The following is a 12,612-nucleotide window of genomic DNA, read 5'->3' on the forward strand; positions in this document are numbered from 1 at the left end:
CCTTTGGTCACACCCACGGCTACACTAGGACCAAACGCAGGAGAGGATGGTTGGACTTGGAAAGAAGATGCGACCTTCCCATTCGTCTGTGGAAGCTGGGACGCGGGCCCTCCGTCACCGCGGGCTCCGGCGGCCGGCCCGCCTCCCACCGCGCTGCAGACACCGCCCCGAGCGCCCGGAACCGCGGCTTCGGAGCCCCGCGGCTCGAGCCCCCGACCTAGGCCCGCGGGCCGGAGGCCGGGACGAGATTCTCGTTATTCCCGGGATCCTCGCGGTAGATGAGGGCGAGGCGCCTCTTTGACGCACTTCCGGCGCGCCGGAACGGAGGCAGGCCGAGGTGGCTGCAAGCGAGCAGGATGGTGGTGACCCGGTCGGGGCGGCATCCGCCCGCGAGGGAGGCCGCGTTGGCCGAAGACTCCCCACAGAAGGTAGGAGACCGCAGAGCGCCCTCGCGTCTGCCCGCGGCCTCCCGGAGCGGCGCCTGGGTGGGAGGGCCCGGCGGAGCGGGGCGAGGCGGAGCGGGGCGAGGCGGAGCGGCGGAGGGAGCCCGAGCGTGCGCGCGCTGCCGCCTCCGGCCCAGGGCCAAGCCCGTAGCTTCCTTTTCGGTCCTCGCTGCGGTTTTTTAAGACGGTCCCAGGCCTGGAACGGAGAGACCAGGTCACTTGCTGGACAGTTCACGTTCGTGATGCTGAGGCCTTTTAACCTGTTAAAACCGTACGAAGGAGGCTTCACTCCGGCTACCAAGTGTGAGGGTATTGAAGAAAAGGTTCCCGTGGTCACGTGGGGAGCTGGTCGTGGCCCACGGCGCTTTTTTTCTGGAGTGGGGATGGCTGCAGTGACGCCCCCTGGCGGCGACCAGGGGCTCCGGGCGTCCGCCGGCCGAGATTCTGCGGTTAGATCTAGGTCTTGGGTGAGGCGAGTGAGGCAGAGTCAGATCCAGTATATGTTTTTAATTTTTATTATTGAAGATCATGGGTACTGGTTGTTGTGAGGCAAGGCCTTGCAAATGCAGTGTTGGATCCAGTGTTTCGTTTTTTTTTTTTTTTTTAAGTTGATGGTGATGGTGGTGGTTTTTGTATTAATCTTGTTTACTGAGGTTTTTAGTACCGTCTTAAAATTTGCTCCTGAGAGGAGTGCCTCGTTCACTTTACCCTAGTTCCAGCCCTATCTAAATTACACTGTACTTGTTCTGGCTTACAGACTTCTGCTAAAAGAATTCACACACATCCAAAAGGCAGGAAGGAATGTCTACCTGTCGACCCAACTACTGCTGAATCACAAACCACTAGGAAACAAAGTCCAGCTTCTAGAACTCCTAAAACCAGAAAGAGGAAGAGTGGAACTACAGTCTCATTACCTGAAATAAACAAACCATGTACTGATGGAGAGATCTCTGAAGCAGAGTCAAATTGTTCTTCTGTGTCTGAGCTGCAGGATCTCATTTTAAGAGTAACTAGGAGACGGCAGATCTTAGTTGCATGCACCCCAGTGCCCAGTGTTAAGAAAAGGCCGAAAATAACACCAGCACATCAGTCTCCTACTGAAGAAAACGATGACTCCGAAGCTGAATCACATGTCTCGGGTATTTCTAGAATTGTGGTGCCTACATTAAAATCTACAAGGACCAGAAGAGGTAAGGCTAAATCCGTAACAGATCCAAGCCAAGATTTACATACAGAAGCTATTTCTGATGCTGAATCATCAAACTCAAACATTTCTTCATTTTCTGGAGTTGCAACTATGAGAACAAGAAGTATGCAGAAGAAACTACAGGCACAAACTGAGGAGATAGATAATGATGTTGTACCAGAAAATGAAAAGCATATCATAAAAACACCTATAAATTCAGAGGATTCAGATACCAGACAAGCAACCTGTTTACTAGCAAGATCTGTTTCTCAGATAAATGAGCCAGATTTCTATAATAATGAAATTTATAATGACTTCGATGATGATTCCTACCACATAAATTCAGAAAAAAAACGAACGGTGCAAAAACGCCGTTTTAATAAAAAAGAGGAAAAACAGCCCAGTGTTGGACCTCTGAAAGATATAACAAAACAGAATTGTAAGAATTTAACTGAAGAAGCTAAAGGAATAGTAGATGAGGAAAAAGAAATAAATAAGAATAATTCTCAGTTGGAGAGCCTTTCTGAACCTCAGGACACTGGCATTCAGGGGTTAGTTTCTCAAAGGCATTCAACCCCCCAAAGTAACAAAACCACATCAGAACTCTCAAATCTGAACTGTGAGTCTATAATGAAATCATTAGCTCAAACATTTGCAGTGGTGGAAGTGGACAGATGGAATGAAGAGAAAGAGAGCACCATAAAAACAGGTGACTTCACAGAATTTGGTAATGGTGGTAGTGATGAAGAAGAGTGCACAGTTACCGGTATCAGCAAAGACGGGAATGAAGGAAAGGATGTAGATTTTGAGTGCACAGTTACCAGTATCAGCAAAGACGGGAATGAAGGAAAGGATGTAGATTTTGAGCGTGAAGCCAAACTATTCAAGTCTGAGTTCCACGCATCCCTGGACAAAGGTGATTCTGTTTTCTTAGTTCTCAGCAGTGATGAAAGCCAACAGTCTGAAAACAGTGAGAATGAAGAGGACACTGTGTGTTTTGTTGAAAATAATGGTCAAAAGGAGTCATTAAATGGAGAATCAGAAAATATGTCATGTGACAATGCATTGTTTGTAATTGACACAACTCCTGGATTGAGTACCGATAAACATTTTTACCTCGATGAGAGAGACAAGGCAAGTGAGGTTGCCACTGAGGAAGAAAAAGAGGAGGAAGAGGATGAAGAAAGTGAAGAACCATCAGACCATGACAGAAATGAGTTTAGTGATGAAGACGACTTACTAAATAGCACAAAGTCTAAACTGTAAGTTTTACCTTTATTTTTTAAAGTAAATTTTTTTTTAAAAAGATTGTATTTATTCATGAGAGACAGAGAGAGAGGCAGAGACACAGGCAGAGGGAGAAGCAGGCTCCATGCAGGGAGCCCTATGCAGGACTCGATCCTGGGACTCCAGGATCACACCCTGGGCCAAAGGCAAGCGCTAAACTGCTGAGCCACCCAGGGATCCTCTAAAAGTAAATTTTTGATACATGTTTCAAATGGCTGATTTACCATAAAAATATACACAGGAATTGAGAAAATTGCTGTCAGGTTCTTTATGGAAGAGTGCTTTTATCCAGCATTTCCCTAGTCTTTGGGTGCATTGGTTAGTCCTATTTCTCCACCAGTGATCTATTAGAAATCATCTGTTAAAGTTTTCCTGCATCGTTGTTAAGAGCAACATAAAATGGAAAGAAATTTTTATCTTTATTGATGCTAATTGTAGAGATGTTGAAAAATAGAGAAAAGTAATCACCTATAATCCCATCTATCACCTATTGAAAAGTGATAATTTTGGGGGTGGTTTCTTTAGTTTTTTGGGGGTTTTTTTTCTGTTTTTGTTTTTCTTAGGCATAGGGCCGTGGTGGCAGTGCATCTGCTGGAAATACAGACGTCCTTGGAGAGGGTCTATACATTAACAGATGCTCGGTTTTCACTCTAAGCCAATGATACAGATCTCTGAACCAGTGATACAAATCTCTGAGGCTAGCCTCAAGCATACTTATTTTTTAAAAGCCACACTCCTTCCCAGGATTATTCTAATAATGTACCTTTAGGTTTGAGAATCACTGCCAAACCACTGCAGTAGAATGATTTCACTTTCCAGTGGAGATTGATCAAAAGCTTTTAACTACTCAGTTTATATGAATAAATAGGGAAGAAAATAACTGGAAGTCCAAATGTATTTGCTTATAAAAAGAACCTTTCAGTAATGTAAAAGTAGAAATTCCTTATAGCAGGAGCCCAGAACCAACTGATTTGGTAGATATGAGGTATGACTTGTGTATTTTTGGAAACCTCCAGTGGGAAGTACAGTTGTTCACCTGTTCACATTGTTTAAAAGTCACTGATTTAGAGACATTACCAAATGCCCTTAGTCACCCAGAAAAACATTCTAAGTTTGGATAACCTGCAAGTCTTTTCTCAGTGATTTTAGAGATGGAGGTAGTACATTTATTAACTCACTACCTGTATATGAAGTTGAGCTGAATTGCCAGATGTATCTCCTCTGCAATTTCTTTCTTTCTAAAATCCCTCTATGAAGTCTACTGGCATATTATATGGTCTTAATCCTCTTTTTTTTTAAGATTTTATTTTTATTCATTCATTCATTTATGAGAGACACAGGCAGAGGGAGAAGCAGGCTCCATGCAGGGTGCCCGATGTGGGACTTGATCCCGGGACTCTAAGATCACACCCTGGGCTGAAGGCAGAGGCCAAACTGTTGAGCCACCCAGGGATCCCCTCTTTTTTTTCTTGTCATTGGCACTAAAAGGGGAGAGAAGAAAAAAGTGATCTTAAAAATATAATCTCAGTTGTTTACATTTTGATTTGATTATTTGATCTTTAAGTGATCCTTTCTTTTTCAGTCTGAAGTTGACAAGCAGCAGCATAGACCCTGGTATGAGTATCAAGCAGTTGGGTGGTTTGTATATTAATTTCAATGCAAACAAACTACAGTCGAACAAGAGAACCCTAACACAGATCAAGGAGAAAAAGAAAAATGAGGTAAGTTACATGGAGTGTCCTGTTGGTTTTTATACAACTAACCAATCACTTCTAGACATGATTAGTCCTTGTTAAGAGACTTAATTTTCCTGCACTGAAACACATTAGCCTACAGTGAAACCAAAAAGGCTACTTCTAATTTCCCCTTAAAGTCCTAGCTATAAAAGATGACACTTGGAAAAATAAATTAATACAAGGTCAGCATTCCTCTTGTACCCACTAGTTATTCTAAGGGCTGTTTTTTTTTTTTTTTTTTCTTTTGCTATATTTTTAGTTCATAACTATTCTGGATGCTGTTGAGAATCTGAAAATTGTGAGTGCCCACTTCCCCCCCACCAGGAAAACTATACACACACATAAAATTTCAGAAGGGAATTACAGGGTAGGTAACCTCATCCAAAGCCTCACCTTTAATCACATGGCATGGCTTCCCCCAAATCTGTATTCTCTAGCCTTGCTGCCCCTTCAGGTCTTTAAATTCTGTTGTGTCTGTTAACTGTTTATTCAGATGTGCTCAGGCACTTGACCTTTCTAATTGCCCTCCTTCACTTCCCTACCTGAACCAGCTACTTTAGTTATTCTCTGGCCTGGTTAATGATGCCAAACTCTCTTTTCCTTTTGCAATCACTGAACCTAGAGGATGCGGCTGCTTACATACCCTCTACTCCGTTCTCTCCTTTTCACCCCACTGTCACTGGCTAGTATAGTATAGACATTTATTTTTCATCTAGACTATTGGAGTAGCCTCCTTATTTTCTCCAAGCCACTCTCTGTACTTTTGATAGATTTCTCTTAAAAAACACCAAAAAGGGTGCTTGGCTGGCTCAGTTGAAAGAGCATGTGACTCTTGATTTCCAGGTCATGAGTTCAAGCCCATGTTGGGGGTAGATACCACTTCAGAACAACAAAACACAAACCTGACCATGATATTCTTCAGAGTGCCTCTGTACCTTCATCTCTGTCCACCTGGCGTGTTCTTGCCACTGAAGACCACTGTAGTTCCCTGAACATACCCTGCTCTTTTTCTTTTTTTAAAGATTTTATTTATTCATGAAAGAGAGGCAGAGGGAGAAGCAGGCTCCCTGCAGGAGCCCAATGTGGAACTCAATCCCTGCACCCTGGGATCACACCCTGAGCTGAAGGCAGATGTTCAACCACAGGGCCACCCAGGCGTTCCAACGTAACCTGCTCTTTCCCAAGCCAGTGCAGAGATCATAGATCACTGCCTATGGGAGATGTTCTCTGACTCTAGTCCTCTGCACCACCTCCTCTGTGCTTCTGCAACACCCAGTATCAATCTGATTCATTATTGATCATATTATAATTATAATTTTACTGTTTTTTAGCTTTATATTCCTAAAACAGGATTTCTCAGTCTCAGCAATACTGGTATTTTGGGCTGGATAATTCTTTGTTGTGAGGAGGACGTCTTGTTCATTGTAGGATATGTAGTGGCATCCCTCGTCTCTACCTACTAGATGTCAGTAGCATCCACCCCCGCCCCAGCTGCTCTGCACGTATACATACATCCACACGTACCGCAAAAACATCTTCAAACATTGCCATTTGCTCCCAGTTGAGAACCACTGTCCTAAAGCACACTATAGTACTTGACATGCAACATGCTCTTAATCTGCTAAATAAATACCTTGTTCTTATTTCTGAGTCAAAGGAAAATCTAGACTGCTGCTCTACTACCCAGAAACTTCTAGGGGATTTGGGGATTTCTGAATTGATAATTTCAATTGTTACAGGCCAAATTAGTATTTCTGTGAACTATGTTGAGGTCTATGGAACAATCTTTAGTTCATACCCTATGGGAGATGACTAGTTACCGTGAAGCACCTTTTAGTCACATAAACAGTATTATGACAATATTGGTTCATCCTATACAAAAAATGAGAAGTTATTTAGGAAAAGATTAACAGGTTTGACCACACAAAGTTTTAAAACTTACACAGTTAATACCTTAACAATGACAAGTTAAAGACCATAGGTTAATTCCACTAAGATACAAAATACAGTTCTACAAATTAATAAAAATGACATATATAAATGAAAAAGAACTCCAGAAAATACAGGCATCTCCTGTAGAAGACTTAATATATAGCTAATAAACACACAAAAAAGGTGATCAACAGCAAACGAAAACAGCCATGAGGCATCAGTGACAACACACAAAAAGGTAAACCCAGTGTTGGTGGCAATGTAAAGAAAAAGCACTGATTAACTGTTGGTAGGACTTAACATTACTTGAATACGAGATAATTTAGTAGTACCTGTCAAAATTTAAGTTGATGCATTTTGGAATCTTATAATCAAATATGCAGAGATGATGTTTGCAGTGTTTAATGGAAAAAGGTTTAATGGAGACTTAAACTGAATGTCAGAAGAGAAATTGTAGAGCATAACAGCTATTAGAATGAAGTTGATCTATGTGTGAATTGATACTGAAAGAACATCTTAAGATATTGTTGAATTACAAAAAGAGATTTGTCTAGATAGAATTATTTCATTGATAGGACAGAAAGTATGTTGTTTAATCAAATTTGTATCATTGTACTTAATAATACAGTCTTCTTAGATCCGAGGAAGCTGTTTAACCAACATCAAAAGGATTTATTAAAGACCTAGAGTTTTTGTTCGTTTTCAGAAATTTCAAGAGCTATTATAGCATTTGTTCTTGTTGACTTTATTTTTCAGTTGTTCGATGGAAGTGGCTGGTTGTAAACCAATAAATACAAGTTAGACACATTAATATAAATCTGATGTGTGCTGATTCAGTTTAGAAAAAGAAATTTGAATGAAGTTTCGTAAAATAATCCTTCAATTTGCCTTCTAAAACATTTTTATTGTGATATAATTTAAAAACTTAAGGACTGAAACAACTTTGTAGTAGCATGATTGTGTATAAAGTGGATTAATGTATTTGGAGTAGTCTTCATTGTGAGAGATGTTTCTCTTATAAGGAAAAAGATGCTGGAAAAAATTTTATGATATTCTGATACTATTTTAAAACTAGTTTAATATTTTAAGCTTTTGCAGAAAGCCGTCATCACTCCTGATTTTGAAAAAAACTACTGTGTCCCACCATATAGCGAATCAAAGCATCAACTTCAGAAAAAACGCAGAGTAAGTATAGTGACTTATTTGGGTTGTTAAGGTGTGTTTGACTATATACATTCAGCTTACACAACATAGTTGTATAATATAAAAATATGTACTTTCAGGGCACCTGGCTGGCTCATTTGGTAAAGCTTGTGACTCTTGATCTCAGGGTTATGAGTTCTAGCCCCACATTGAGTGTAGAGATTAGTTAAGAAAATAAAATCTTAAAAATATATATTGGCAGGGGATCCCTGGGTGGCTCAGCGGTTTAGCACCTGCCTTCGGTCCAGGACGTGATCCTGGAGTCCCGGGATCAAGTCCTGCATCGGGCTCCCTGCATGGAGCCTGCTTCTCCCTCTGCCTGTGTCTCTGACTCTCTCTTGCTCTCTCTGTGTATCTCATGAATAAATAAATAAAAATCTTTTAAAAATATATATGCAAAGTTATCACAGAAATTTAAGGGCCCATAAAATACAGTTCCATAAACACATTTTATATAGATTTTTACAAAGTGAGAGTCCACCAAGTGGTGCACAGAGAGGACGTGTTTGTTTTTTTCTACCCCCTCCCCCCCGGTTTTTTTGTTTAAGATTTTTAAAATTTATTTATTCATGAGAGAGACAGAGACACAGGCAGAGGGAGCAGCATCAAGCTCCCTGCAGTGAGCCTGTTGCAGGACTCAATCTGAGGACCCCAGGATCACATCGTGAGCCAAAGGCAGATGCTTAACCACTGAGCCATGAGGTGTCCCATTTTTACCCCTTTCTTAAAAACAGTGACAGCCAGCATATCATTGTCCACACCTCTTGGCTTATAGGTACTGTTCACAAAGAGCTAAGAGCTCACTGCAGGTCTTTGTAGAGAACTTAATATAGCCATCTAAGTCAGCCCTGGTGGCTCAGCAGTTTAGCACCGCCTTCGGCCCAGGGCTTGATTCTGGAGATCTGGGATCGAGTCCCACGTCAGGCTCCCAGCATAGAGCCTGCTTCTCCCTCTGCCTGTGTCTCTGCCTCTCTTTCTGTGTCTCTCATGAATAAATAAAATCTTAAAAAAAATCCTTTAGGAGGCAAATCTCCTCCTAAAAACCCGGGTCTCTGTAGTCTCCCAATGAGAAGGTAGGAAACTATTTTCCTTTGTGAAAATAGAGGATTGTTTTCATCTGCCATTTCAATAAATGTAAAAAAGTTATCAAGAGAGCTTGAAGAAAATTTGAGGATGGTGCTCCAGTAATGTCTCATCACTAATATGGAGGAGCATGCTGGTACATGGTAGACACTCGATAATGTATGAATGAAATAAAAATAAAACTGAATAACTTGCTAAGAGTTTCCCAAAGAATAGAATTTTTTTTTTTTTTTAATTTTAGAAATGATAGAAATTTCTGAACTGGTTGGGGTAAATGACTGAGTCACCCGGGTGACTGAATAAAAATGTTAATATTTACATAGAAGCTCCAGACGTGAAAATGTTTTGATACATTCTCTCTTGTGTAGGCTATATTGCACAGTAAAAATCGATGTTGTGTGTTGTTCTCCCAGCAAGTCAGCAGTTCTAAGATTAAAAAAAATAAATTGTAGGGGGAATTCCCGAGTGGCTCAGCGGTTTAGTGCCTGCCTTTGGCCCAGGGTGTGATCCTGGAGTCCCAGGATCAGGTCCCGCATTGGGCTCCCTGGAGCCTGCTTCTCCCTCTGCCTGCCTCTCTCTCTCTCTCTCTTTCTCTATCTCATGAATAAATAAATAAAATCTTTAAAAAAAATAAAATAAATTTTAAGGAGACCTCATTTATGAAACTGATGGTACTATGCCTAATTTACCAAAGAAAATACCATGATTTAATTTCTTTTATGAAAAGTGAATCTGGGGATTAACTTGTTATGTATAGTAATTTTATTTTTTTTTTCATTTATTTTTTTTTTAAGATTTTATTTATTTATTCATAGAGACAGAAAGAAAGAGAGAGGCAGAGGGAGGAGAAGCAGGCATCATACAGAGAGCCTGATGTGGGACTCTATCCAGGGTCTCCAGGGTCACGCCCTGGGCTGCAGGCGGTGCTAAACCGCTGCGCCACCGGGGCTGCCCTTTCATTTTTTATTCATAAAGTTTTCTGTATATTTTGGAGGGAATGAGGTATAGCTTATACAATGCTTATTAAAGTTAGAATGTTCTGTTTAATTGTTTTTGAAATCTGAATTTCAGAAAGAACGACAGAAAACAGCAGGTGATGGCTGGTTTGGTATGAAAGCTCCAGAATTGACAAATGAACTAAAAAATGATCTCAAAGCACTGAAGATGAGAGCTAGCATGGACCCAAAAAGGTTTTACAAGAAAAATGATAGGGATGGCTTCCCCAAGTACTTCCAGGTATGAAAAAAATAATAATGGCAGTGATGTTCGATGGATTTTAGTTTGGAAAACACTGTAGTGTTCTTTCTGTTTACCCTTAACATAGGTGAATATTTACAGTGCACATATGCTTAGGCTGTATAATAATGGGCAGAACCCAAATCAGACAGCCATTTGGCCACCAGCTTGTAATGGTGGTAACTAAGTTTCCAGGTCATACCTCTAAAAGTTAATGGGATCTCTAAGTTGGGTATATCACATATGAATAGTTATTAGCCTAACAGCAAGAATCAGTACATAATGGAGGAGGAAATAGGGAATCATTTGTCCCAAACTCTTCTCCAGATAGAGGGGAATCCCCATGCAAATGCTGAAAATAAGTTAAAAGTTGGTTTTCAAAGTGTTTTCAGATGAAAATCCAGTTGATTCACCCTCTAGTAGCTGTCAGCTTCATTTTGTTCTTCTTTCTTGTCACTTATCTGAATTAGTCTAATAGTCCTTCACCTCCAGGTCTGATCTCCCTTCTAGTCCATCCTCCACATTGTAGCCAAGTCATCTGTTCTTTTTTTTTTTTAAGCAGTCTGTTCCTGAGACACTCCTGTTCAGTAATATTTTCAATGATTCTTTATGACCTATAGGGTAGAGTCTCTACAGCCTGCACTCTGACCAACTTACTAGCTCTTCTTTCATCACATAGCCCTCTTAAGCTACAACATACTTGGAGGCACCTTGACCTCCCTTAGGTAGAATTGGTCACTTATTTTTTCAGAGCATCTGTAGTGTTTTGTTCAGCATAATATGTTATGCTTTAGTCTTTTAGTTTCTTGTCTGTGGATTTTCCTTAAGACTATGGGCTCCCTGCTGGCAGGGACTCGGATATTCTTTATTTCCCACTTAGCACAGTACCTGGCACATAGTGGACACTGTAAATTTTACTTGGTTGAATGTATGAACAAATGCAGAGTGGTTCCTAAGAAGGTTCTATGCTGGTAGCATTCATGATAACCTAGGAGATCAAATAGGTGTGTAATAGAATTTATGTGTCAAGTTTATTATATTGGGAGACTAAAGAATTTGATATTCTCTGTCCCACTTTTCTAGTTATACTGTTCATCAAGGATTTACTGTCCTGCCTAGCACTAAGTTATATGTAATATAAAAGGATTTTTGGCTTTCCTATAAATTCTAAGGAAATGTCTTTAGTAGTACCCAGTGCCAGTTGAATAGGTGACTTATTTTTGCTTTTAAAAAAGTGCCAAAACTAACTTTAATATTGGTATCATTTAAGTTAGGGTTTCCATTCCTTTCTATAAATATACTTTGTTAGAACTTCCCTGAAATATGAAAGCAACTTAGCATTCAAGTATTGCATGGCTTATTTCAATCAATTGCTTGTAGATTGGAACCATTGTTGACAATCCAGCTGACTTCTATCATTCGCGAATTCCCAAAAAACAAAGGAAGAGAACTATTGTGGAAGAACTGCTGGCTGATTCTGAGTTCAGAAGGTAAAGAAATTCATGTTTCACTTCATATTATTTATGCTTTCCTTTAGAATATACATAAACTTTAAAATTTCAGGTAACTTTTAAATGCTTTAGCAGTGTCTCAACAGCACTATTTACATTTGGATGGGATAATTCTTTATTAGGGGGAACTGTCCTGTGTAATGTAGAATGTTTAACAGCATCTCTGACCTCTACCCACTCAATGCTAGTAACACCCCATCCCCAATTTGTGACAGAAATTACTACCAACATTTCCAGATGTCCTGTGTGGGGCATAAGCATTCCCAGTTTAGAACCACTGCTTTAGATGGAAGCTTGAAAATACTTGACTGCTAGAGGAAAGTGAGCCTGCAAAGGAGACTAGGAAAGAATAGCCAAGGGGCCATTAAGAAAACCAGGTGTCACAGAAGCCAAGGAAGGAGAATATAACGGGCAGATAGAAACTGGAGGTGGTGGTTAATAGGATTGAATGTTGTTGAGAGATCAAACTGGGTGATGGGCATTAAGGAGGGCACATGATGTAATGAGCACTGGGTGTTACATACAACTGATGAATCACTAGCCTCTATTTCTGAAACTAATATACACTGTGTGTTAATTGAAATTAAATTAAAATTTTTTAAAAGATTTATTTATTTATTCATGACAGACACAGGCAGAGGGAGAAGCAGGCTCCCTGTGGGGAGTCCTGTATGGGACTCGATCTCAGATCCCAGGATCATGACCTGAGCCGAAGGCAGGCACCCAACCGCTAAGCCACTCAGGCGTCCCAATAAAATTAAATTTTTATAAAAACCTAAAAACTTATTTGGATTTACATGGAGATCATGGCATTCTTGCCAGCAGTTTCAGAGGAGTGCTGGGGAGGAAACCAGGCTGGAGAAGATTGGAGAGTGAGTTGAAAATGAACAATTGGAGACAATTCTTTGAAGTTTGGAAAGGGGGCGGGGAGAGGCAAGGCTAGTAGTGAGTATGGAAGAGAAGGATTTTTTTTTTAAGATGGGGGCATTTAAACA

At 40.5% G+C, this 12,612-nt stretch overlaps 1 protein-coding gene across 1 annotated transcript in view; it reads left to right on the top strand.

The window, feature by feature from the left end:
- Positions 1–12,612, top strand: part of DNTTIP2 (deoxynucleotidyltransferase terminal interacting protein 2) — a 16,552-nt gene continuing 3,940 nt past the window's right edge. Inside the window, exons 1-6 of the mRNA XM_025996526.2 lie at positions 1–428; positions 1,201–2,891; positions 4,499–4,637; positions 7,674–7,769; positions 9,942–10,106; positions 11,487–11,596. Of these exons, the coding sequence (XP_025852311.2) occupies positions 279–428; positions 1,201–2,891; positions 4,499–4,637; positions 7,674–7,769; positions 9,942–10,106; positions 11,487–11,596 (2,351 nt within the window). The 5' untranslated portion in view covers positions 1–278. The remainder of the gene's footprint in view (positions 429–1,200; positions 2,892–4,498; positions 4,638–7,673; positions 7,770–9,941; positions 10,107–11,486; positions 11,597–12,612) is intronic.

This window comes from Vulpes vulpes, chromosome 3 (assembly GCF_048418805.1).
Source record: "Vulpes vulpes isolate BD-2025 chromosome 3, VulVul3, whole genome shotgun sequence".
Lineage (NCBI taxonomy): Eukaryota > Metazoa > Chordata > Mammalia > Carnivora > Canidae > Vulpes > Vulpes vulpes.